Source organism: Rhinatrema bivittatum, chromosome 2, assembly GCF_901001135.1.
Source record: "Rhinatrema bivittatum chromosome 2, aRhiBiv1.1, whole genome shotgun sequence".
Taxonomy (NCBI): Eukaryota; Metazoa; Chordata; class Amphibia; order Gymnophiona; family Rhinatrematidae; genus Rhinatrema; species Rhinatrema bivittatum.
In genome coordinates this window covers 575,193,469-575,221,103 of record NC_042616.1, presented here as the reverse complement: position 1 = coordinate 575,221,103, position 27,635 = coordinate 575,193,469, and the positions used below count along the sequence as shown (strand labels likewise).

The following is a 27,635-nucleotide window of genomic DNA, read 5'->3' as shown; positions in this document are numbered from 1 at the left end:
CAGATTGGTGTGGCAATTGAGACTTTTGGAACCCTGGAATGGGTTGTAAGAGATATGTGGCATCAGCTCGTTTATTAACTGCTGCCACAGAGCCAGTGTGCCCCCACATCCGGTACATTAGCTCTTGCAGGACCTCGTGCACTGGAATGGCTAATATTTCTTTAGGGGGATCCACAAACTGAAGGACCTCCAAGGTCTTCTGCCTAGTGTCTATTTCCGAGAGGAGAGAGAATGGGATAGTGTCAGACATCTCTTTTATGAAATTAGAGAAGGAAAGATCTTCTGGTGGTGATTTCCTTCTGTCCTCTGGTGGTGAAGGTTCAGATAGGATATCTTCTTCAGATGATAGATCATCCTCTGAGTCAGTACCAGTATCCAGTGGATGTCCTGATTAAGTGGATTAAATGGGACCTCAGACATTGGTGTACGTGGTCTGACAGGCGGAACAACTCCTGATGGACCAGGCACTGGTTCTTGATGTGGATCTAATTCCTGAGGTGAAGCAGAAAAAGCCTGAATTAGGGAATCCAATTTATCCATTAATGGTTGAAAAATGGAGGATTCTTGAACTGTTATCGATGGTGGCATCGGCGCCGGTGGCCGAAAAGGAATCGACGGCATTGGTGTCACAGACGCCGGAACCGGCGCCATCGGCATCGACGGCATCGATGGTTGCGGTGGAATCGGCATCGAGGGCACCGGTGTTGGAACCGGGGATGTCATTGGGATCGGTGTCGCAGGCATCGCTGGCGTAGACGGCTGAGGTCGTGGCATCGCCTTGATGAATGCGTCTCTGACCGCTTGACGTATATATACATCAAGTTCCGCCCGCATGGATGGTGAGAACAGAGCACCCATGGGGGGAGGCGGTTGCGGCGATGCCGGTACTTCCTCAGAGCCCTGAGGAGGCACGGTTCCCTGCGCCGGAATCGGCGGGGATCGCCCTGTCGATGGCCCTGAAGCCTGATCCTGGAGCCGAGGTTTCTTAGTCGGTGTACCACCCTCTGTCGATGGCTCACCGGGTATCGAGGTCGCGGATGCCGTATGCGGCCTACGATGCCGATGGCGATGCTTGTCTTTTTCGCGGGCTTTTTCATTGCCCGATGTCGACGCCCTGGACGATGGTGAGGGGGAGGAAAAGGGAGCGTCTCCCGACTCACGTGGTAGACGCTTTTTGAATACGACTTTTCGAATCGACCCAGCCGGAGACGATTGTGCTGAGGTGGATGGAGCTGATACAAGTTGTATTTTAAACTGCTCCATTTTCTCCAGTCGTAGACGACGGCCCTTTGAAGTCATCGTGGCACACAAGGGACAAGTTTTAACTTCATGCCCTTCACCGAGACAGAGGACACAGTCCTGGTGAGGGTCCGTAATGGACATGTTCCTGGTGCATTTGGGACACTTTTTGAAGCCTGAAGCCATTTTAGGGCCGGACAGCCGTCGATGGCCAATGACTCAGGACAAAAAATCTGGGAAAAAGCGGAACGGAACCGCGAAAATGGAAAAACTTACCGCGATCGGTGTTACTAAGGGGAGACCCCTTGCGGGTGAAGTTTTCTAAACTTTTTGAAAAGTTTAAGTTGTGGAGAATTCCACAGGACTCCTAGAGACCGCGATGCTAACTGCTTCGCGGAAAAAAGAAGACTGAAGGGAGACCCCTGTGGCAGGGAATATCATGGCATGCTGAGCATGCTCAGTAGGCACTCTGGTGCCAGTCAAAAGTTTCATAGAAACTTTTACAGAAGTTTTCCGTACATAGGGCTCCATTACTGATGTCACCCATATGTGAAGACTAGCATCCTGCTTGTCCTGGGATAACACCCTATATCCTAATAGAAACATAGAAACATAGAAATGACGGCAGAAGAAGACCAAACGGCCCATCCAGTCTGCCCAGCAAGCTTTCACACTTGTTTTTTTTCTCATACTTATCTGTTACTCTTGACCCTTAGTAACCTTTTGGTTTCAATTCCCTTCCATCCCAGCCATTAATGTAGAGAGCAGTGCTGGAACTGCATCTAAGTGAAGTATCTAGCTTAATTGGTTAGAGGTAGTAACTGCCTCAATAAGCAAGCTACTCCCATGCTTATTTGTTTATCTAGCCTGTGCAATTCAGTCCTTGTTGGTTGTTGTTTTCCAGCAAATTCCATTAGAGCAATGCAGATTATTCAAAATGCTAACTGGTGCAGGGATGCAAGATCATATGACTTCTATCTTGTCATCCCTGCACTGCTTGGCAGCCCAGTGGCATATCCAGTACAAAATTCTGCTTTAATTCATACACTCCTTCAAGACAGTTCCTTATCTTTGTTTAATGCTTTTTGTATATATATCAGCCAGCCTGTCACTGCGAACAGATAAAAATTTATTGGAAATTACTTCAATCAAATTTATGGAACTTGGCACCATAAGGGAATGAGCATTTTTGGTTGCCGGAAATTGCCTCTGCAATGTGCTGCCTGAGTACCTTTGAACAATATCATGGGCTAAATTGCTTAAGAAGGCATTGAAAACTTATTTGTTCACGCAAGCCTTTGGAGACCAAGCCACAAGATAATATGGTGTAGGGATGTGAATCGTTTTAGGACGATTAAAATTATCGTCCGATAATTTTAATATCGTCTTAAAACCGTTATGGAACACAATACAATACAGATTCTAACGATTTATCGTTATAAATCGTTAGAATCGTGAGCCGGCACACTAAAACCCCCTAAAACCCACCCCCGACCCTTTAAATTAAATCCCCCACCCTCCCGAACCCCCCCCAAATAACTTAAATAACCTGCGGGTCCAGCGGCGGTCCGGAACGGCAGCGGTCCGGAACGGGCTTCTGCTCTGAATCTTGTCGTCTTCAGCCGGCGCCATTTTCCAAAATGGCGCAGAAAAATGGCGGCGGCCATAGACGAAAAAGATTGGACGGCAGGAGGTCCTTCCGGCCCCCCGCTGGACTTTTGGCAAGTCTCGTGGGGGTCAGGAGGCCCCCCACAAGCTGGCCAAAAGTTCCTGGAGGTCCAGCGGGGGTCAGGGAGCGATTTCCCGCCGCGAATCGTTTTCGTACGGAAAATGGCGCCGGCAGGAGATCGACTGCAGGAGGTCGTTCAGCGAGGGTTCCGGCGCCTCGCTGAACGACCTCCTGCAGTCGATCTCCTGCCGGCGCCATTTTCCGTACGAAAACGATTCGCGGCGGGAAATCGCTCCCTGACCCCCGCTGGACCTCCAGGAACTTTTGGCCAGCTTGTGGGGGGCCTCCTGACCCCCACGAGACTTGCCAAAAGTCCAGCGGGGGTCCGGAAGGACCTCCTGCCGTCCAATCTTTTTCGTCTATGGCCGCCGCCATTTTTCGGCGCCATTTTGGAAAATGGCGCCGGCTGAAGACGACAAGATTCAGAGCAGGAGCCCGTTCCGGACCGCTGCCGTTCCGGACCGCCGCTGGACCCGCAGGTTATTTAAGTTATTTGGGGGGGGGTTCGGGAGGGTGGGGGATTTAATTTAAAGGGTCGGGGGTGGGTTTTAGGGGGTTTTAGTGTGCCGGCTCACGATTCTAACGATTTATAACGATAAATCGTTAGAATCTGTATTGTATTGTGTTCCATAACGGTTTAAGACGATATTAAAATTATCGGACGATAATTTTAATCGTCCTAAAACGATTCACATCCCTACACCATATTATCTTGTGGCTTGGTCTCCAAAGGCTTGCGTGAACAAATAAGTTTTCAATGCCTTCTTAAGCAATTTAGCCCATGATATTGTTCAAAGGTACTCAGGCAGCACATTGCAGAGGCAATTTCCGGCAACCAAAAATGCTCATTCCCTTATGGTGCCAAGTTCCATAAATTTGATTGAAGTAATTTCCAATAAATTTTTATCTGTTCGCAGTGACAGGCTGGCTGATATATATACAAAAAGCATTAAACAAAGATAAGGAACTGTCTTGAAGGAGTGTATGAATTAAAGCAGAATTTTGTACTGGATATGCCACTGGGCTGCCAAGCAGTGCAGGGATGACAAGATAGAAGTCATATGATCTTGCATCCCTGCACCAGTTAGCATTTTGAATAATCTGCATTGCTCTAATGGAATTTGCTGGAAAACAACAACCAACAAGGACTGAATTGCACAGGCTAGATAAACAAATAAGCATGGGAGTAGCTTGCTTATTGAGGCAGTTACTACCTCTAACCAATTAATAAAGGGTGGGTTTTAGGGGGTTTTAATGTGCCGGTTTTTCGATTTTTCGATTTTTCGATTTTTAACGATTTTTAACGATTTTTCACGATATTTTACCCCCCCAAACGGCAACAATACGATTCCCTCCCCCTCCCAGCCGAAATCGATCGTTAAGACGATCGAGGACACGATTCACATCCCTAATATGGTGCAAACCAGCAGATTGTATATGTCACAGAACTAACATATTTACTAAACATCATCTTACCTCTACAAGCTTTGTTGAACCTATTCTTTGGATATGTAAATGTATTTAATTGTCTTTTAGTATGTTTAGAGTATATTATTGTTTTAGCTATGTATGCTCTAATTATATATGAAATATTATTGTAAGCTACCTCAACACATTCGATGAGAATGGGTTCTACATTTTATAAATAAAATAAATAAACAAACCCACAATATCATATACATGCAGCATTCCCATATACCCACATGTTTGGGCATGAGCACAGCTGTCTTAAAATTATCCTCTCAGTGAATAGACCAATCCCTGTTCAGAACTGAGTTCTGAATGGGAATTGATTCCTATACACTCTGCAGGGACAAACTCTATTCTGAAGTTTGAAATGGGGATTTTCACTGAGAATGCAGTGCCTAAATGAATACTAAGTACTGGTAGTTGTCAGAGCTATCTTAAAAAGAAAATTAGGAATATACTGTCAGCCCAAAATTAAAGCACATAAATTCAGCTGAAAATAGACATGTAACTTAAGGCTGGATTCATCATTTTTCGCAGAATGACGAATCCTGCGAAAACGGGGAGCGATGGTGCGAAGGGGGAGGGAGGGCCTGCAAAAGCCCGCAGCCTTCACACCAAGGCGGTGCGCCGGCTGTCGGCTTTCGCACCGAATAGCGCCACCGTGAGAGGTGGTGCTATTTGGCATGCTGATGCCGACAATAATGTTAGTAACATTATCGCCGGCAGCGAACACACCACCGACTTCGCCCCTCCCCATCCTGACTCCTCCCCTCCCCCTAATTTGCATTATATCGCATGTGAAAAGGCCCTTTTCGCATGCGATATGGCCGTATCGCGGGCATTAAGGCCCTAACGCACGTGATAAAGCTTTAGAAAATAACCCCCTTAAGTGCCTAAATTCTGGCATCTAGCAATTTCTGAGTATCATACTCATTTATATAAGCAACCTAAATATATAATAATAATGAGTTCGATATGCACAGCTTTTGCATGTGTTACTATTTGAGCTATGCACCCAAAAGCCAAATTTTGAAATTTTACCCCATTGACCGCATACAAATTTATCCAGGCTAAAAAGGGTTTCAATGGCGGCATTCCGGGGTAGGGCTAAACTTTAGCCAATGAAAGAACATACTGAGATCTCTCCAGCTAAAGTTATGTGTACAAGTCTGGTCACAAAAATCACTGTCCCAGATGAAGTTATCTGAATGTATTCAGTGGCAAACTTGTGTGTGTAAGTCCTGCTAAAAAGATACATGATTAACTGTCATCAGATATTTTTGCCATTTACCAGCTTACTGAATATTGATCTCAATAAGATTATACTAACATAAATGCCACATGCTAATTTTATATATCAATAGAAATAATGGGGTAGATTTTATAATTTTGCGAGAGCGCGTACGTTTGTTCGCGCACCAGGCGCGAACAAAAGTACGCTGGATTTTATAAGATACGCACGTAGCTGCGAGTATCTTATAAAATTCGGGGTCGGCGCGCGCAAGGAGGTGCACATTTGTGCAACCTGCTCGCGCCGAGCCCGGCGTGCACTGCCTGTTCCCTGTTCCTTGGAGGGAACTTTCTTTCCACCTCCCCGCACCTTCCCCTACCTAACCCCCCCCCCCCCCCCCCGGCCCTATCTAAACCCCCCCTACCTTTTGTTGGCAGATTTATGCCTGCTTTCAGCACGCGTAAATCTGCGCGCGCCTGCGGGCTGCTGGCGCGCCATCACCCGACCTGGGGGCTGGTCCGGAGGCCTCGACTACGCCCCCGGGCCGGTGCCACGCCCCCGGTCCTGCCCCGAACTGCCCCTTGACCCCAGACTCGCCCCTCCCCGCCCCTTTTACGAAGCCCCGGGACTTACGCACGTCCCGGGGCTGTGCGTGCGCCGGCGGCCTATGCAAAATAGGCGCGCCGGCGCGCGCAGGGCATTTAAAATCCGGCCCAATGAGTTTTTGGTGCGGGTTAGCTAGCTAACCAAATCTAACCTACTCCTACTCTGACATTTCTGACCAGTAAGTAGATCTGAAGCAGAAATGCCATGGACCTTCACTTACTGCAGCCAATACATTTTTCTCTTTAAATTACCCTTCTCCCTCAGCTTCATCTAGCCAGTAGATGTTGTGCATTGACTTTGGTTCCTTCACTTGCAGTATCTGAATGATTAGCATTTTTTAAATAAAATGATGCAAATATTGATATACTTAGCCACTGTTTGATGTTTTCAGTATACTTAATAACAGTATAATAACTTCCTTACATTTACACTAAAACCATCAACATTATTATTGAGCATACTGTAGAATTAATTACTTACTGATAGTATGTTTTTCATTGTGATCACAAAGACGTTATACGCAATCAGCCAGTCCCAGTATCGCAGGATGAGCCTGATGGGTTTCAATAAGAGATCTCCACCGAATAATAAAAAATAGAAACAGGCCACCAAGTAGCCCATGCAAAATATGCTAATTCTGGTGGTTCCTGTGATAAAGATGATGGTAAGCACAAACCAGAAGAGGTAACTAAACACTATCACTTTATACATGTCCAAGTAGGACCTACAAAAAAAAACACACAGAGAAGAAAAATTGTTTTATTATTAGAAAAAATTATTATATATAGCATAAACTGCAGAACATATATAACAAAAGTGAGTTTACTGAACTGAAACTGGTAAAAGATGCCATTTGCTGTAAATTTGTAAGTAGGTAGTTATAGGAAAATTGATTCTTTCCTGCTAATTTTCATTTCTGTGGTACCACGGATCAGTCCAGACAGTGGGTTGAGCCTCCTTTCCAGCAGATGGAGACAAAGAAAAACTCGAAGGGTATCCTATATCAGGACAGTGCTCCCCCTGCGTCCCTTCAGTATAAACATTATCAAAGTAGAAAAATGTAACCTCAACTAGAAAAAAAAGATCAAGCAAGTAAAATCTTTAATATCCAAAATGTAACTGTAAAAATTTGAATAAATGCAAAGTAATCACTGGCCCTGACAAATATACGCCGACGCAATCACCTCCTTTAGCCAGCGAGCGATGGTAGCCTTTGAAGCCTTGTTCCCCTTATTGGGTCTGGCCATAAGACGAAGAGATGATCAGAGAATCGAAACTCATTTGTTACTTCTAAGTATCGCAGGAGGACTCTTTTCACATCTAGGCACCTTAGGTCTCTGCTAGGTGTGCTCTCAGTGTCTTCTGAAAAAAAGGCTGGTAGATCCGCTGACTGATTTAAGTGAAAAGAGGAAACAACCTTCGTTAAAAAGGATGGTACAGGCTTGAGTGAAACACCTGAATCAGAAAAACGAAGGAACGGCTCCCTGCAAGACAAGGCTTGGAGCTCGGACACTCTCCTAGCCGAGCAAATAGAGACTAGAAACACTGTCTTAAGAGTCAAGTCCTTGAATGTGGCCCACTTGAGGGACTCGAAAGGCATGCCACAGAGAACCCGAAGAACCAGATTAAGCCTCCACGACGGACAAGTAGCATGGACGGGTGGATTCAAATGCTTCGCCCCCTTGAGGAAACAAATGACATCAGGGTGGGCCACCAATGTGAAACCATCAACCTGCCCTAGGAGTGAGCCAAGAGTCGACACTTGCACCCGCAAAAAATTGAAAGACAAACCTTTGGAGAGGCCATTCTGTAGAAAAGAGAGAACATGGGACACCGGGGCCCTGCGCACCGGTACTCCCGAGTCAGCACACATAGTCTCAAACCCCCTCCATACTCGAATGTAAGCCAGAGAGATGGAAGTCTTACGCGCATGCAGCAGAGTGGAAATAACCTCCTCCCTATAGCCCTTCTTCCTCAGTCTCCGCTGCTCAAAAGCCAGGCCGCTAGACAAAAGCAATCCGCTTGATCGAAAAATACTGGACCTTGCCGCAGCAGGTTGGGAAGGTGACCGAGGCGAAGAGGACCGTCCATCACGAGGTTCACCAGATCTGCGAACCATGGTCTCCAGGGCCATTTCGGCACCACAAGAATGACCGTCCCCTTGTGAAGTTCTATTCTTATGAGTACCTTTCCCACTCTCCGGGGTCTAGGTGTTGACGCCTTAGGAAATCGGCTTGAATATTCTCCTTCCCCGCAATGTGGGAGGCTGCCAGCTGAGCCAGATGCCACTCTGCCCAGGAGAACAGCTTGCTGGCTTCCAGGGCCACCAGACAACTCCTGGTGCATCTCTGGCGATTGATGTAAGCTACTGTGGTGGCACTGTCAGAGAGAACCTGAACAGCTTTGCGAGGGATCAAAGGCAGGAAAGTCTTGAGCACCAGGCGGACCGCTCGGACTTTCAGGCAATTGATGTGCCATTGAGATTGAACTGGGGACCACTGCCCTTGGGTAGACTGATTCTGGCACACCACTCCTCAGCCAGATAGCTGGTGTCCATCATAACAATGATCCACTGGGTGTTTCCAGGAGCATCCCCTTCAACAGGTAAGTGAGTGAGAGCTACCATTGAATGCTGGTGATTGTAGAGTCGGAGAGCGGTAAAGGTGTCTGAAACTCCTCTGAGACCGACTTCCAGCATCACAGCAAAGCTTTCTGTAAAGGATGCATATGTGTGAAGGCCCATGGAACCAAATCTATAGTTGAAGCCATAGAGCCCAGGACCTGGAGGTAGTCCCAGGCCGTGGGCATGGAGAGAGATAATAGATGTCATACCTGATCCATGAGCTTGACCACCCTGGCCTTGGGAAGCAAGACTTTGCCCACGCGTGTGTCAAAGTGTGCCCCTAGGAATTCCAGGACTTGAGCAGGCTATGATTACTTTGAGGACTCACCGATCTGAAGTAATTTTGACCCATTCCTTGTAAAAAAGGGAGAGATGGCCTCCCAAGTTGGGAATTGAGGAATAGGCTGGCCGCATCTCATTGCAAGGACTTTGGGGCAGATCCTTGAGGGTTTCCATCCTGGAATGGTCATCGCCCATGAAAAAATGAGACCACGATTGAGATCTTGTGGATGGATTTCTTTGTGAAGCTCCTTGCGGCTTGCTGTTCCTGCACTACCCCCTGAAATGAGAGCACAAGGAAAAAAGGATTTGGACAGTTTCGGGCAATCCTCAGGCAGCTTATGAATCTTGTTATCCCCTATAGATTTGATAAGCTGTTCCAGGTCCTCCGCAAGCAGAAACTTACCCTTGAATGGGAGAGTGCCCAGCTGAGATTTAGAAGAGGAGTCTGCCACCCAATTTCGCAGCCAGAGGAGGCGCCTAGCTGAAACCACTGAAACCATGGCTCTGGCCTGCACCCTGAGGAGATCATAGAGGGCATCAGCCCCATAAACAACCGCGGCTTCCAGTCGTTCCGCTTGTTCCGCCTCTGCAGATGGGAGGTCCTGGATGCTAAGTAGTTGTTGAACCCATCTAAGGCTTGCCCGCTGCATGAGACTGTCGCCCGAACACCTAACACCAGGTCTTCAAAGATCCTTTTGAGATGCAGTTCCAACATACGATCCTGAAGATCCTTTAACTCCATTGCTCCCACCACTGGGATGGTAGTTTGTTTGGTGACCGCGGAAACCGAAGTGTCTACTTTAGGGACCTTGAGCATCTCTAGGCATTGGTCTGGTAGGGGATAGATCTTGTCCATCGCCCTGCCCACCCGAAGGCCAGATTCAGGGGATTCCCACTCTCAGAGCAGTAACTGCATTAGCATGGGATGGAATGGGAACATACGTGGGGGAGCTCTCAGTCCAGGCAGGACCGGGACCACATTACTTGAAGTGGGGGCACTGGTGGATTCTTCAGGAGGGACATCTATCCCCAGTTCATCCAGGACAAAAGGAATGAGCGGCTCAAGCTCTTCCCGCTGAAACAAGCGCAAGACCCACAGGTCTTCTCCCTCGACCGGTGGATTTTGAAGTAAAATATCTGTTTCCGGGTTGGGGTCTGGCTGAGGGGAGGGGTTAGGAGGGACTGGAGGATCTGGTATCCCTGGTACGGTCCTGACCCTAATAGTGCCTTGCGCATCCGGGGGCTTAGGGCCCTGCTCTATTGACACCCGAGGAATCTTTGCAGGAGGGGAGTCCGGGCAGGGATCATTTTGCTCCTGTAAGCTGGCAAGATAGGCCTTATGTAATAAGAGAACAAAATCTGTGGAAAAAATGGTGAGGGGCTTTCCCGGGCATTGGGGGAGGGGGGGCATCGTGGTAGAGGTCAGGGACCGCATCCGGAGAGTCCACGGGGTTAAATCCGGAGGAGACTGACTAAAAACAGGATCCCTTCCCCCCTCCGGTCCCAAATCTGCTGCGAGATCTGGGACAAAATGGCCACCGTTCCCGCGTTTGGTGGCCCGACCACGGGTTGCTGATTTCTCTGATTTCGCCGCTGCTAAGGAGGGTCCCTCCCCACCAGGCAAACAAAGGGAGCAAAGCCCTTTGCGGGAGAGCCGTGAAGCAGGCTCCCCGCATGCCAAACAAAATGATGATTGTGGCATAACAATGGAGATGGGGGGGGGGGGGGGGGAAGAAAAGCTGCCATGGAGAAAACCAGCAGAATAAGCTGTGCCTGGCCTTGAGCGGGAGCAGGAGAAATCAGCACTGCTCTGCGCTCCTTTCTCCAAAGTCTGTTAGCTTTCAGCTAAGATGAGTATTCCTTGTTTTTTTTTTTTTTTTCAACAAGTACAGAGGAATAAAAACATCTCTGTTAAGAGACCCGAGGCATGGTACATCTCAGGGGTCTTATAAAAGGGGGAGGGACTGGACCACCAGTATCACCCCGGAGCCAGGCAATGGGTCACCGGGAAAGAAGGGGCCCCAGGCTGAAGACTCAAGGGGAAAATCTCCCCTAGGACCCTATAAGTGCAAGGAAACAGGCTTCTGTTCTCCTGTCAATAAAACTTTTTTTTTTTTTTTTTTAAGATTGAAACTTAAGTAACAAATACTTGCTTGATCTTGAGAAAACTAGAAATAGGAAGGGAAGAACTTCCTCAGAGAAAGAAAACAGCTAAATACTGGGAACTGCAGGTTCTACCACCTTCATCTGCTGGAGACAGAGAAATACTGAAGGGACGCAGAGGGAGCATTGTCCTGATATAGGATACTCTTCAAGTTTTTCTCTGTCTCCATCTGCTGGAAATGAGGCTCAACCCACTGTCTGGACTGATCCGGGTATGTACAGTGAACAATTAATGGCTCTTTGGTGACCTGTTATGATATAATCACAACGAAAAACCTATGATCTCTCTAAAAAGGCTAACACTTCCTCACTATATATGTTTATACACTTATTCAACAGCAAAAATGAGGAATTTCCATGTGGAGTCACAGCAAGAAGGACACTGGGGTGTTGGTGATTTCATGAAACAAATATTAAGATAAGTTGAAATACATGCATTTTCAAAAATTAAAAAAAAAAAAGGTAGAAAAAAATTGGGAAATAGTAAATGAGGTAAAATCAAGTGCTTTTACACACGAAGTTGGTTGCAGCCCTTTGCGGGCAAGAGCCAAATGACTATACACATGTGAGCACAGTAAAATCTGATACTAATTCCCTTATTATTCAAATTAACAAAATATTTGTAAGTAGTTGGAAATTCCTCATTTTTGTTGTTGAATTATGATATAATCACATCCACATGACAAAATGCATCATCATATGTCACTATTGGCAATTTCAACAGAGAAGCCACTAGCAATGGCTCCTTCAGAGCAGAGTAAAGGCAAGTTGGCTGGATCAGGGTAGGCAAACCTCTACTACCTGATGTATATTTCACTTGTTCCAGAGAAGAACTGAGAATTTCATGTTCTATTACTATTAAAATAGAAGCTTCCAAAAGTACAAAAATATCGTTTAACAAAAAAATCTACAGGTGAAAAGAAGTTGTCAATAAAATTCATTGATATATTTACATATATTTCATTCTAAAATGGTTAAGAAAAATCAAACTTTGTAATTTTTGAGATGGCATCACAAGTTCATGTGTTAAAATCCTTCAATAAAGTCCAGCAGTCGTAAGATAAAAAAACAATGTCTATATAGCTTTAACAATGTATCACAATGTACTGCAGCCTCAGTGACATTTCAACAGAGATAGTTAAAAAATGATTTAGAGTTGTAGCCAAAATGCATACATTTGGTCCCAAGACATTTCATAAGTGCAATAACTCATTCCAGGGTATGCATTAAATGATTTTGACACATTTCCCAGGAGCTGAAAAGAACGCAAAGCTTTGCTTGGGCATGAATCAAAATCATTTAATGTACATCCTGTTGTGTTACTGTACCAAAAACACTAAACAATATAGCAGTTCTGTCTGTCTATATTATTTGTGCATTTTGAATGTCTAGTGGGATGATGATCTTTTCATAAATTGGAGGAAACAGTTGACTCATCAAGAATTTTAATGATATTGCAATATGCAATACGTCTATAGTACACAGTTATATTTATAAGATTCTTCCATATACGAGCCTGCCAAAAGACTTGTACCTGCAAAAAAATAAAATGATGACAAAAATAGTTTCTGTCAATGTAAATCAATTGTGAGATGCTTTTGTGTACACTGTAGCAATGCTATTACTTAACTATCATCCTTGTCCAACAGTTATGGGTGGGAAGACACTATCATCAGATGTTACCACACATGCAAACATTCAATAAAAATGCACTGCTGAAGTATGTCGAAACTACTTTGTTGTAGCAGTATCTGAAATATTGCTGAGATGTACAAGTATAGGAATGTTTCTTTTTAATCTGGCTAAAAGTACACATATATTTTTAGCCGCTATGTGCCATGCAAGTTTCACTCTTGGGGATTTAGCGTGCTAAATTGGTAGTTATCCAACTAGATCCCTTTGAAACTTGTTCTATACATGATACAGCTCAAGGTTTTAATAAAGGATAGGAGGAAAAACAGAAAAATAAAATAAACTTTGAGAAAGCTGACTAACAAACTTACAGGGTTTGTTATGACGTTAACTCATGCATTAACACCATAACGCACACAATAATAATGCTATCACACGGCGCAAATGCAAATTTCAGGAAGGGGTGGGATGAGGGAGGAGTTTGTGTGGGAATTATTAAAATGAGGGGCAATATCACACTATGCAATAGCATAACACTGCACAGTTATAATGCCAGAAATAACTACACCGTTTTTCCTGGCATTAAGCTATATGATAAGCCTGTAATGCAATTTGTAGGGGGGGGGGGGGGAGAGAGAGAGAGAGAGAGAGAGAGCCTATCTACAAGGCCTTCATAGTATGCAACTATTTATATGCTTATAGGAGGGTCATCTAATAGCTTGAGGTAAGTTTTGGTGGTGGACTAGGGTTTTTGGGGCCAGTTTTACATGCACAGTTAGATGTATGAACAGAAGAGTACACATCAGTGAAGACTGGATGTGATTTGGAATGAGGAAAGATACAGAAAGATGAGATTTCTACAATGTTCTCTCACCCTAGCTTGATGTATCTCTTCCTCATTCCAAATCACATCCAATCTTCACTGATGTGTACCGTGCTGTTCGTTCATCTGACTGTGCATGTTAAACTGGCCCCAAAACTCTAGGCCACTACCAAAACCTCACATCGGGTTACTAGATGACCCTCCTATATTGGTATAAATAGATAACAATTATGTGTGCCACCCTGGAAGCACTCTCTGTCTCAAATGGAGTCTGCGATAAATATCACAAATTCCATTATGGGCATATTGCACAGCTTAATGCCAGGAAAAAGGTGTAGTTATTTCTGGTGTTAAAAATGTGTGTTATGCTGTGTTAATACCCCTCATTTTCATAAACCCCACCCAAACTCCTTCCTTTTGACTAAAAAACAGAGTTGCTTACTTGTAACAACAGGATGTTAGTCCTCACACATGGGTGACATCATCAGGATGGAGCCCAATCATGGAACACTTTTATCAAAGATTCTAGAACTTTGACTGGCACCTACTGGGCATGCCCAGCATGGCACTAAGCCTGCATCCAGCAGGGGTCCCCCTTCAGCCTCATGTATCGCAAGAAGTGCGTGCGAAAAATAAAATAATAAATCAAGAATGAACCCAACTCCGCGGGGTGGCGGGCGGGTTTCGTGAGGACTAACATCCTGCTGTCCTGTGAGAACACCTGTTACAGGTAAGCAACTCTGCTTTCTCACAGGACAAGCAGGATGGTAGTCCTCACACTTGGGTGAATAGCGAGCTGAGGATGCCCAATCAATGCACCACATGCACCCAAAGACGTGCAACAGGCACAACAACAGGGGTGGATTTGGGTAGGAGGGTATCCTAAAATCCTACACGGGTCACTGGAAGGATGTTGGGAAGTTACACGGAAAACAAGTTGCGAAGAACCAACTGGCCAAAGATGGAATCTTGCCTACCAGCCTTATCTAAGCAGCAATGGGCTGCAAAGATATGGAGAGAGCTCCATGTAACAGCCTTACAAATGTCAGTAAGCAGCACCGAATGGAGATGCGCCACTGATGTCGCCATGGCCCTGATAGAGTGTGCTTTTACACGGTCTTGAAGAGGAATGCCTGCTTTCTAAAAGCAAAAGGAGATACAGTCCGCCAACCAGGAGGAGAGGGTCTGCTTTCCCACTGGATTTTCTAATTTGATGGCATCGAAAGACACAAATAATTGAGTTGACTTTCTGTGGGCTGATGTGCACTCTAGATAGAAGGCTAGGGTACGTTTACAGTCCAAGGGATGTAGAGCCTGTTTTCCTGGATTTGAATGGGGCCTGAGAAAGAAAGTAGGTAGTATGATGGACTGATTAAGATGAAACTCCAATACAACCTTTGGTAAAAATTTAGGGTGAGTGCGGAGCACTACCCTGTCATGCAGAATTTTAGTGTAAGGCAGGTAGGTGACTAATGCCTGCAACTCACTAACTCTGCGAGTGGATGTTTCAGCGAGAAGAAAAATCACTTTCCAGGTGAGATAGCAGAGATCTTAGGAGTAGAGAGGCTCAAATAGAGGTTTCATGAGCCATCCCAAAACCACGTTAAGGTCCCAAGCAGGGGCCGGAGGGCGTAGAGGAGGTTTTAGGTGGAGCAAGCCTCTCATGAAGCGTGCTACTAAGGGTTGTGTTGAGAAAGAAAAATCTCCCACGCCGTTGTGAAACGCGGCTACTGCACTGACATGTACCCGGATAGAAGAAGTTTTTAGGCCTGACTCTGACAGGCTATTATAGATCGCCTACCTCTTTGTTTTCTTGGACTGACTCTGACAGGTGCCAGAGATAGTCTAAGAACTTCACAGTGGAACACATGAAGGGGTCTATGCACATGGAAGTGCACCAGACCGTAAACCTTTTCCATTTAGAACTATAGGATCGCTTCGTGGAAGGCTTTTGTGAAGCTACCAGGACTTGGGACACTGACTCTGAAAGGTTAAGGGGTTGGAGTATTAACCTTTAGAGGTGTGCAGTTTCCTGACACAGAAGGTAGGAGCCCGTTCCCCCTTGCTTGTTGATGTACCACATCGCCACCTGATTGTTGGTCTGAATCAGGATGGCCTTGTTTGAGAGGTGATCCTGAAAGACCCTGATGGCATATCGGATTGCCCGAAGCTCTAGAAAATTTATCTGATGTTTGGCTTCCTCTGGAGACCAGGTTCCCTGAGTCTGCAGATTGTCTACATGAGCACCCCACCCTAGGTTTGAGTCGTTCATCATCAAGGTAATTTGAGGATCTGGAGCCTGAAAAGGAAGGCCTTGAAGAAGATTGGAGTGTTGAATCCATCAGGCCAGCGACAGGCGGAGCTGTTTGGTAACGTGGACAATGTTGGATACAGGATGAAACACCTGAGCCCACTGGGATTTCAGGGTCCACTGCATCACTCTCTTGGCTAGGCGGGCCATCGGAGTGACCTGTAATGAGGATGCCATGTGACCCAGCAAAGTGAGGAAATGACGAGCTGTTAAGAAATCTCGGGCCTGGACGAACTGTGCCAGGGATGTGAGAGTTTGAGCCCGATCCTGAGGGAGGAAGGCTTTCGCCTGGACGGTGTCCAGGTCGGTCCCTATGAAGGATAGGATTTGAGATGGAACTAGCTTGGACTTGGGATAGTTGACCAGAAACCCCAGGGACAGCAGTGTATGGAGAGTCAGATGCAAGGAGGCCAGTGCATCCTTCTGAGTTGGAACCCTTATCAACCAATCGTCGAAATAAGGTAGACATGGACCCTTTGACCCCTGAGGTAGGCTGTGACCACTACGAGGCACTTGGTAAAGACTCGTGGAGCGGACGTGAGGCCAAATGGCACTACTCAGTACTGGAAGTGACGGGGGCCGACCGGGAACCGGAGGAATTTGCGATGAGGTGGAGTGATTGAGATGTGTGTGTATGCGTCTTGGAGGTCCAGAGAGCAAAGCCAATCTCCTCTTTGCAGAAGAGGAAGTAGAGAGCCCAAGGTCACCATCCTGAACTTTCCTTTTGTAGATACTTTTTTAAGGCTCGAAGGTCCAAGATTGGACGAAAGCCACCTGACTTTTTTGGGATGAGGAAATAACGGAAATAGAACCCCTGCCCCTTTTGGGAGAGGGGCACTGGTTCTATTGCCCGGGATTTGAGGAGGGACGAAATCTCCTTCTGTAGAAGAGGGGAATGGTCGGATGATCCCCATTCAGCCGAGGTGGGGAGTCCACCGGAATACTCAGGAAGTTGAGGTGGTAACCTTGAGTCACTACAGTGAGAACCCACTGATCTGAAGTGATCATGTGCCATGTGTTGGTGAAGTGGCACAATCGACCGCCGACGAGTACAGATGGTAGAGGAGGTTGGCATATACTCTCCAACAAGGAGTCAAAATTCTGACGCTGGTCCAGGTTGAGGTGCTGGCTGTGTCTTCTGAGGACGGGATTGCCTGGACTGACCTTTCTGGTAAGGCCTGGAGGGGCGACCCCAAGAAGCAGGAGGATAATACCTTCTTGGCTTAAAGGACGGCCGCTTAGAGTCCCGTCTGAATGTTCTCATGGAGGTGGAGGAGAAATCAGAAGACATTGCAGAGAGCTGACGTAGAGTCTCATGGTGGTCCTTAAGCTGCGCTACAGTTTCCTGGATTTTGTCCCCGAAAAGATTATTACCAGCAAAAGGCAGGTCAGCTAGCCGGTCCTGTACCTCTGGTCTTAGGTCAGAGGACTTCAACCAGGCCCATCTCTGTGCACTAATCCCCGCTGCAGACACTCTAGAGGCAGTGTCAAAAATATCATACGCAGCACGGACCTCATGCTTGCCAGCATCTAGACCCTTCTGAGCCAGGGTATTAGGTTGGTCCTGAAGCTGGTCGGGTAAAGACTCAGAAAAATCCTGCATCTTCTTAAAAAGGTCCCTGTTATACTGAGTCATGTATAACTGGTATGAAGCAATGCGAGATATCAGCAATGCGCCATGGAAGACACGTCAGCCAAATGCATCCAGGAACCTCTGTTCCTTCCCTGGAGGCATGGAAGAATGAGGTTTAGAACGACGTGCTTTCTTTTGGGCCTACTCCACAACCACAGAATGGTGAGCCAGCTGTGACCTCTGAAACCCAGCGGATGTCTGCACCAGGTAGGTGGCATCTGTTTTCCGGTTCAGGTGGTACAGAGCCTGTATGTTACCAATTCCTCTTCAGCAGATCAAGGAGGACCTCATGAACAGTAGGGATGTGAATCGTTTTTTGACGATTTAAAATATCGTCCGATATATTTTAAATCGTCAAAAATCGTTAGAGGCGATATACAATAGGAATTCCCCTGATTTATCGTCAAAAAGGTTAAGGAGCTCTCTAGAGATTCCTGACAGGAATTTTCCTCAAGGAATTTCTTTCAAAAAATTCAAAAACTTTTACTCCATCCGGGGTCCCCCTTTCGATTCCATAGTCTGCGGTCGTAAAGTAAGGCTTTACCCTCATTTGCAGTCGATTCCCATCGAGTTTTCCCTTCGTGGCCTACTGGCCATCGATCGCACCACGACTAAATTTTTGTCGAAGCCATGGCGTCGGGTTTTTGTCGGTGACCCGATTGTCCTCGGACAGTGTACATCACAGACCCGCATCGAAAGGGGGACCCCGGATGGAGTAAAAGTTTTTGAATTTTTTGAAAGAAGTTCCTTCAGGAAACTTCCTGTCAGGAATCTCTAGAGAGCTCCTTAACCTGCGTGGCTACTGCTGCGTGGAAAAAAAGAGACTGAAGGGGGATGCAGGGTTAGTGCCATGCTGGGCATGCCCAGTAGGTGCCAGTCAAAGTTCTAGAAACTTTGACAAAAGTGTTCCATGATTGGGCTCCATCCTGATGATGTCACCCATGTGTGAGGACTACCATCCTACTTGTCCTGTGAGAATTTGTATTTGCATCTCGTGATGTGATAAGTAATGCATGTGTTATTGCAGGCATTAGTGCCCTAACACCCGCGATAATGGACTAACACACTAACTCTGGACTTTCAGTGAATCCCAAGGTAAGGGAGGACCACAATTGCACTATTCTTGATTTCACCATCAGTGCAATGCCATATAATTCAAATCATCAAAAATGCAAGAAGAGGGGGCAGGTGCATTGAAAGAAAGAGGCAAAATGACAGAAAGATTTTACAAATCTGCTGAAAAGCATTCATACCCATCAGCAAAAGCTACATCAGGTCCCAGACTACTGCATTTTTCATTTATGGTAAATATAAGGTGAATTTTAAAAGCCCGGCACACACCAAAACGGGGAGATACACGCATGAACTGGGCTGGCACACTCCAAGTGGATTTTAAAAGCTTCCAGTGTACACGTGTACTTGCTGCTACATGTACAAATAAAAAGTTCCCAAAAAGGGATGGGACTTGGGCATAGTCTGGGTGAGGCATGAGCATTCCTAGATTTCACACTGAAATCTATATGTAAACACACGCACAGGCACGCGCCGGGGTCTATTTATTTATTTATTAGAAAAGTGTTTTTATTCCATCTAGAACAAATGATATGCTAGTCGGATTACAACATTAGCAAAGCAAAACAAACATTTATAAAATTAACACAATACAATGAAAAATAACAGAAAAATACATAGCAAAATAACATTAAATAAATAAAATGAAAATCAAATTAAAGGAAACACCTCAACAAACAGATATGCCTTAAGAAGCTTTCTAAATATCTTTATGTCATCACAGGCTCTCAAAGCCCCAGGTAGGGTATTCAATAAAGTTGGCCCAGCAACCAGGAATGACCTACTATGTGTTTCTTGCAATTGAGCATGATTAGTAAAAGGAATCACTAAATGGTTCTTATCAGCAAAGCATAAATTACCACTTGGAATATACAGCTGCAACTGATCAGCCAAGTAAGAAGAAGCATTTAATTTCAAGACCCTAAAAACAAGTTTAAGCCTCGATCTAAAATTTACAGGAAGCCAATGAAGTTCCTTAAGCCAGGGGGTAGCATGATCACAACGCTTTCCTCCAAATTTCAACCAAGCAGCTGAGTTTTACAAAACCTGTACAGTTCTCAGTGACACAACAGGCAGCCCAACAAATAAAAGTTCAAAAGCCTGAACAATGGTCTGAAAATCATCCTTATCAAGTACATGTATTAAGTGACGTAGCAGCCTCAGTTTAAAATAAACCCCCTTTAGAATATTTTGCAAGTGGGACTTAAAAAGTAAGATGACTGTCAAAGATTACATCCAGATTTCACACCAAGTTTGGCAACTGGATATCAGTACCCACTAATGGCAACGAAATAATGATGTTTTTTCTTTTTTTTTTTTTTAATAATCTGAGGTTCCCTGCCATGTAACTTTACTTCTGCTATGTTTGATATGCCAAGTAATTAAATAAAGACAAATAGATTGGTGGGGTTTTAAGGATCGGGGCTAGGAGGGGAGAATGGAGGATGTTAAACTAGGGGGGGGGGGGGGGTTTGGAAATCCTGTTCTTTACCTGGGTGAACTGGAAACAAACTGTTACAACCGGTAATGATATTGGCGCCCTTGTCTTTTAAAATCCCTCCCACTTATGTGGTAGAAATGGCTTTCGCATGCATATCGCACACCCACTTAAAATTGCGCGCATATGTGCGTGCGGACAGGCTATTTTAGAACATGTGTGCATATGCTGCACTGAATATATGGGTAAAGTTATATGGGTAATTTTTCCCAGATCACTTTCCCGCTCATTGAATACTGACCTCAATGTCCATACTTTTAGTTGGAACTGGTGGGGGGGGGGGGGGGGGGGTGTAATTTTCAGTCTATATACCTGAGTAAATTGTTATTTAGACAGTTAAATGGTTTAAAAAATTGTCCACTTAAAGGCAATAATTATGTAATACCTACTAACATGCATTAAATCATACAAAAAGATTATTTTTGGTTTTTGTTGTTAGAAGAAAGATCTTTCCCCTATTTTAATAAAGTCTTCTGTTTTACAGACAAAATCAAAGACACAGCCATCTTTCCAATCTTCCATGCTGAAAAGTCTTCCTCCACGTTAAACATTTCAGTGTCTTTCCAAAGGCTACGGGCACCAAAGCTGCAAGTCAATTGTCAGTCATTTCACTGAAGCCCAAAACCACCCTTTTCATAATGACTATAGTCTCTATGAGCCCCACTCAATAGGGGCCTGAAAACTAAGCTTTGTGCTCTGCAAATACACAAATTTTACTTCCAGGTATGTGAACAGTCTTCCAATAATTACAGAATGCTTTTTTGAGGTTTGTGGGTGCTCTATCTGTGAACTGTCCTATATCCTGCTGCCATTTCATGTGCATTTTTTACATATATTTATTGTACAGAACCCCTACATCTCCACTAGATGGCTCTAGATCCCTGCCCTTTTGGTTAGATAGCTAGGAGGTAGATGCCATCCCTTCAGCACCTCTCCCAGAGGATGGCTGAGATGGTTGAATCCCAGACCAGAGGGGGTAGGCTAGGAGGGCAGATAAAGCAAAATTGCTTACCTTGTAATGGGTGTTATCCCAGGACAGCAGGATGTAGTCCTCACATATGGGTGACATCACTAACGGAGCCCTAGTGCGGGAAAACTTTCTGTCAAAGTTTCTAGAAACTTTTGACTGGCACTTTGAGCCCACTGAGCATGCCCAGCATGCCATGATATTCTCTGCCACAGAAGTCTCCCTTCAGTCCCGTATGTAGCAATAAGCTTAAGCAAAAATAAAATAATAAAATGTATCGGTCCCAACTCCGCGGGGTGGCGGGTGGGTTTCGTGAGGACTGCATCCTGCTGTCCTGGGATAACACCCATTGCAAGGTAAGCAATTTTGCTTTATCCCAGGACAAGCAGGATGCTAGTCCTCACATATGGGTGATTAGCAAGCTAAAGGCTGAGTCATTTTGTAGTGAAGCAACAGTGAAGTATTGTTGGTGAAAATGAGGCAGCCAAAGATCACAGCAGGTTGGATGTAGAAGGAATTGGGATTAAACTGGAAACAAGTTCTTTAAGACAGATTGTCCATAGGCTGAATCTTGTTGTCCTTCTTTGTCCAAATAGTAATGAGCTGCAAAGGTGTGAAGAGAACTCCATGTTGTTGCTTTACATATGTCAAGGATTGGCACTGAACGATAGTGTGCAACTGAGGCTGACATTGCTCTTACTGAATGCGCCTTTACTCGCCCTTGGAGAGGAAGGCCTGCTTTTTCATAACAAAACTGTATGCAATCTGCTAGCCAGTTGGAGAGAGTATGTTTACCCACTGCTTTACCTCGTTTGTTTGGATCAAAAGATAAAAAGAGTTGAGTGGATTTCCTGTGGACTGCAGTGCGGTCTAAGTAATATGCTAGCGCACGTTTACAGTCCAAGGTATGTAAGGCCCGTTCCCCTTGGTGAGAATGAGACCTTGGAAAGAATATGGGTAAAACTATGGATTGGTTCAAGTGGAATTCCGTAACTACTTTGGGAAGGAATTTTGGATGTGTTCGGAGAATTACCCTGTCATGTAGGAATTTTGTATAGGGTGAGTACGTGACAAGTGCTTGTAACTCACTAACCCCTCTAGCCGATGTAATGGCAATGAGGAAGATAGTCTTCCATGTGAGAAATTTAAGATCACAGGAATTCATGGGTTCAAAAGGAGAACACACGAGCCTTGTTAAGACCAGGTTAAGGTTCCATTCTGTGACTGGTGGTCGAATTGGTGGTTTAAGGTGAATTAAACCTCTCATAAACCTACTGACAAGAGGTTGTGTGGATATTGGTGCATCTCCCATCTTGTTATGGTAAGCTGAGATTGCACTTAAGTGTACTCTTACAGATAAATAAATAAAATAAATAAATAAATAAATAAATAAATGATGTCTGGAGACCACAGTCCGAAGGATGGCATAAATAGTCTAATAGAGAAGTTGTGGTGCAGGAGAAAGGGTCAATGGCCTTTTGTGCGCACCACAAGGTAAACCTTTTCCATTTGGAAGAATAGTTTTTTCGTGTGGAAGGTTTACGTGAAGCTATAAGCACTGGAGAGACATTAGTTGAAAGACTGAGTGATTGTAAAATCAAGCTTTCAACATCTATACTGTCAGGGATAGGGATTGAAGGTTGGGATGGCGCAACCGACCCTGATCCTGAGTTATGAGAGTGGGAGCTACATCCAGGCAAATTGGATCTCTGATTGAGAGGTCTAGAAGTATGGGAAACCATACTTGTCAAGGCCAATATGGGGCTATGAGTATCATGGTCCATTTGTCCTGTTGCAGCTTCACTAGAGTTTTGGTTATGAGCAGTATCGAAGGATATGCGCATAGAAGGCCTGAGTTCCAAGGGCGAGCAAAGACGTCCTTGGCTGGCTGGTGTTTCTGTTTGTGTAGAGAGCAGAATCTGTCCACTTTGTGATTCAGGTGTGATGCAAAGAGGTCCATTGTTGGTTGTCGCCAACGTTAGAATATACTGGTCGCTACTGAGGGATCCAGGGACCCACTCGTGTGGTTGGAACTGATGACTGAGGCGATGTGCAACTATGTTGTGGATGCCCGCTAGATAAGTGGCTCGGAGAAACATGGAATGTGTCAGGGCCCAGTCCCAAATCTGAGCGGCTTCTTGACAAAGTGGATACGAGCCCATACCTCCCTGCTTGTTCAGGTACCACACGGCTACTGTATTGTCCATTTGAATCAGAACAGTCTTGTGTGAAAGGCAGTCCTTGAATGCATGCAGCACATAACGTATAGCTTGAAGTTCCAGGAAATTGATTTGAAATGTTGCTTCGAGTTTTGTACAAGTACCCTGGGTCTGGAGATTGTCTATGTGAGCTCCTCAACCCAAGGTGGATGCATCTGTAGTTAAAGTTATCTGTGGGACTGCTTGTTGGAAGGGTAGGCCCTTGCGCAAGTTGACCTTGTTCGCCCACCATAGTAGAGAGAAACGTAGCCAGTGGGTTACTTGAATTGGAGAATACAGTGGTTGATTAGCTTGGATCCATTGTGATCTTAAAGTCCAATGGGTTACTCTCATGGCTAGCCTTGCCATAGGAGTGACATGAACTTTGGAGGCCATGTGGCCTAGTAAGGTTAGAAACTGATGAGCTGTTGCTTGTTTCTTCGAGTGTAGCAAGTTTGCCAATAGGGAAAGTGTTTCTGCACGATCCTCGGGTAGAAAAGCTTTTGAAAGTATGGTATTCAATTCTGCTGCTATGAATTGAAGCAGGTGAGACGGAATGAGATGGGACTTTTGATAATTGATAAGAAAACCCATGGAGTGAAGTAGAGCAATTGTTCAGTTGAATGAAGCCAGAACTCCTTGTTGAGACTGACTTCTGATTAGCCAGTCGTCCAGATACGGGAAGACATGGACACTTTTCTTATGTAAGTGTGCTGCTATTACTTCCAAGCATTTTGTGAATACTCTGGGAGCTGAAGCGAGTCCGAATAGTAGTACTCTGTACCAGAAATGTCGGTGACCCACCAGGAAGCGCAGATACTTGCGATGAGGAGGGAATATTGGAATGTGAGCATAAGCGTTTTGTAGATCCAGAGAACAAAGCCAATCTCCTGTTTGAAGAAGTGGAAGCATGGTGCCTAGAGAAACCATCCTGAACTTTTCTTTCTTCAGAAATTTGTTGAGATTTCTGAGGTCTAGGATGGGACATAGGCCTCTGGAATGAGGAAATAATGGGAATAGAATCCTCTGCCCTGCTGAGTCCGGGGCACCAGCTCTATGGCCCTGGTTCTCAGAAGGGTGGATAATTCTGCTTGTAGATGAATTATGTGATTTTCGCTTAGTGAAAAAGGTTTTGGAGGAGAATCTCTTGGACTTGAGACAAAATTGAGTTGGTAACATCGAGATATTATTGAGAGCACCCATTGGTATGTTGTTATCTGTACCAAATGGTTGTAAAAGGAGGAAACTCGGCCTCCTACTGGTAGCTCCGGTTGTGGAGATGGCTTTGGTCTCTGGTGATGGCCTCAAAAGCCTGCAGCCAGTCCTGCCTGCGGTGGAGGTTGAGGCCTAGCGGCTCTAGGTTGCCTGGGCTGAGATCTCTGCTGTGGATGAGAAGATCTGCCCCTTGATGCTAGAGGGTAAAAATGCCTCTGCCTGTAGAAAGGCCTTCAAGATTCCTTCCTAGGAGGGCATCGAGATGAAGATGCAGTAGAGTCCTGCAGAACTGTCGACAGTTGACGCAAGGTGTGCTCCTTCAACTGGCCCACAGCATCCTATACCTTTGAGCCAAACAGGTTGTCTCCTACACCTGGCAAATCAACCAACCTTTCTTGGACCTCATGCCTGAGGTCCGAGGCCTTAAGCCATGCCCAGCAACGTGCACTTATGCCCGAGGCCGCTACTCTGGAAGCAGTTTCAAAATTGTCATAGGCGGCTCGGACTTCGTGCTTACCAGCTTGAAGCCCTTTGTGAAATATTGTTTTGTGCTGCTTCTTGATACTGCTGTGGTAACGAATTTGAGAGATCTTGCATCTGTTTCCACAGGTTTCTCTGGTATTGTGTCATATATAACTGATATGACGCAATCCTTGTATTGAGCATGGCCCCTTGATAGATTTTCCTGCCCAAGGAGTCCAGAAATCTGTGATCCTTGCCTGAAGGAATGGAGGAATGAGGCCTTATTCATTTAGACTTCTTTTGTGCAGACTCCACAACAACTGACTGATGTGGCAGCTGTGATTTCTGGTATCCGGGGACAGATTGCACCAAATAAGTGGTGTCCACTCTTTTATTTTTAGATGGTACTGAGCATGGATGCTCCCAGAGTCTATGCTGTAAGTCTAGCAGAACTTCGTGGACAGGTATGGCCAAGAACTGAAGGACTTCCAATGTTTGTTGTCTTGTGTCCTCTTCTGATACCAAAGTAAATGGTATGGTGTCTGACATATCTTTTACAAAATTTGTAAATGATAAATCTTCCGATGGAGATTTCTTCCTTTCTTCTGGAGGAGAAGGATCAGACATAAATCCTTCAGAAGAAGTATCTGTATGTCTGTCTTCCCAGGAATCGTAAGGGTCCTCTTGTCATGGAGACGTGGGAGAAGACCTTGGTGGTCGAGAAAGCCCTGAAGGACCTGACTGTGGATCATCTAGTGGTATCCATCCAGGGACATCTTCTTGTGGCTTGGCCGAAATCGATGGTAGAGCACCGACTATTGCACCAAATCTGTTCATCAAAAGGTGGAACAATGCTAATTCCAGCTGTTCTGGGGCCCCAGGTACTGGCATCAGCATCGACGGAATTGGTTCCGGTATTGGGCCGGGCATCGTCGACGGTAGAGGCATCGGCATCGATCGCCGCCTCGGTGTCAGTGCAGACTTTGGTGTTGGTACCGGCATCGGCAGGAGCGCCGGCATCGGTGATGCCACCGGCATCGGTGCAAGCACCAGTATCAACGTCAGCAAAGGCATTGACAGTTGCTGGTCCTTTAAAACTTGAAGCACCACTTGATGGATAAAATCTGTCAATTCCTCTGTGATAGCTGGTGCAGGCAGAGCAGCTACATGTGGTGGTGGTGGAGGTGTTGATGGTTCTTCTACAGGGCACTGTGGATGTTTGATAATCGGTGCATCGAGAGGAGGTGAAGGCCTTGGAATCGAAGGCCTCAGTGTTTCTTGGAGTCAAGGCCGCTTTGTGGTCAATTTCTCTGAGGAGAGAAGCGCCTCCGGTATCGATGGGTGTCAGTGCCGATGGCGATGCTTCGGACGGTGTTCCGCCGCTGACCTCGTCTATGCTATGGATGGTGTCGGCGATGAATGATCCCCCGAGCCTTCCGGACGATGCTTTTTAAGTATTATACGCTTGGAGACTCCGGCCGGAGACGATTGAGTAGATGTGGACGGGGAAGGCAGAGGTTGTAGATGGAATAAATGCTCCATCTTTTCTTGGCGGGCCTTTGTACCCTTCACGGTCATTTCGGCACACTTGGGACAGGTTGTTACGTCGTGTGTTTGACCTAAACAAAGGACAAAATCGAGGTGTGGATCTGTAAAGGACATGGTCCGATTACAGTTGGGGACATTTTTTAAATCCGGTGGCCATATTTTTGCCGACAGCCATCGATGAAAATGAAAGAAAAAAATGAGAAGAAAATATTTTTACTTGAGAGACTAAAAAAGAGACCAAATGTACTCACCAGCCAGTGGTAACATGAGAGACCCCGATATGGGAGAGAATAAATGGTTTTTAAATCTGATTTTTAGTCAGACAATTTGTGAGAAAGTCTCACAGGCTCTTGCTCCGCGATGCCAACAGCAGCGCGGAAAAACTAAGACTGAAGGGAGACCCCTGTGGCAGAAAATATCATGGCATGCTGGGCATGTTCAGTGGGCTCAGAGTGCCAGTCAAAAGTTTCTAGAAACTTTGACAGAAAGTTTTCCGCAATAGGGCTCCATCAATGATGTCACCCATATGTGAGGACTAGCATCCTGCTTGTCCTGGGATAACATGGTCTTTTGGGGTTAGCTTTTGGAGAGTAGAGAACTGTTTTCTAGTATTCTTGTTTTGAGTGCGAGGCTTGCTGACCTAGCTCATGTGTTGAGAGGAAGATTTCACACGGAACACTCTTGGCATGTGAGGGTCTGTACTCAGTTTTGTTGGAGAGACTTTTATTAACAGTAAAATATTTTTTTATTTTTTTGACTGAGGTGAGACCCTGGTCCAGTTTGGTGAGGAGATGCCCTAGATCACTAGGCCAGGTGTTAGAAGATCTGAGAGCCTTTCCCTGTCAGTGAAGGGGCTACAGTAAATCATCACCTTAGAGGAATTTTGGACTTTGAAAGTTATTTTTTTCCATTTTGTCAGTGAGGAAGTTTTACC

At 45.5% G+C, this 27,635-nt stretch overlaps 1 protein-coding gene across 1 annotated transcript in view; it reads right to left on the bottom strand.

Annotated features, from left to right (window-relative positions):
• Positions 1 to 27,635, bottom strand: part of PIEZO2 (piezo type mechanosensitive ion channel component 2) — a 1,301,103-nt gene that overhangs the window by 383,448 nt on the left and 890,020 nt on the right. Inside the window, exon 26 of the mRNA XM_029587157.1 lies at positions 6,756 to 6,999. Within this exon, the coding sequence (XP_029443017.1) occupies positions 6,756 to 6,999 (244 nt within the window). The remainder of the gene's footprint in view (positions 1 to 6,755; positions 7,000 to 27,635) is intronic.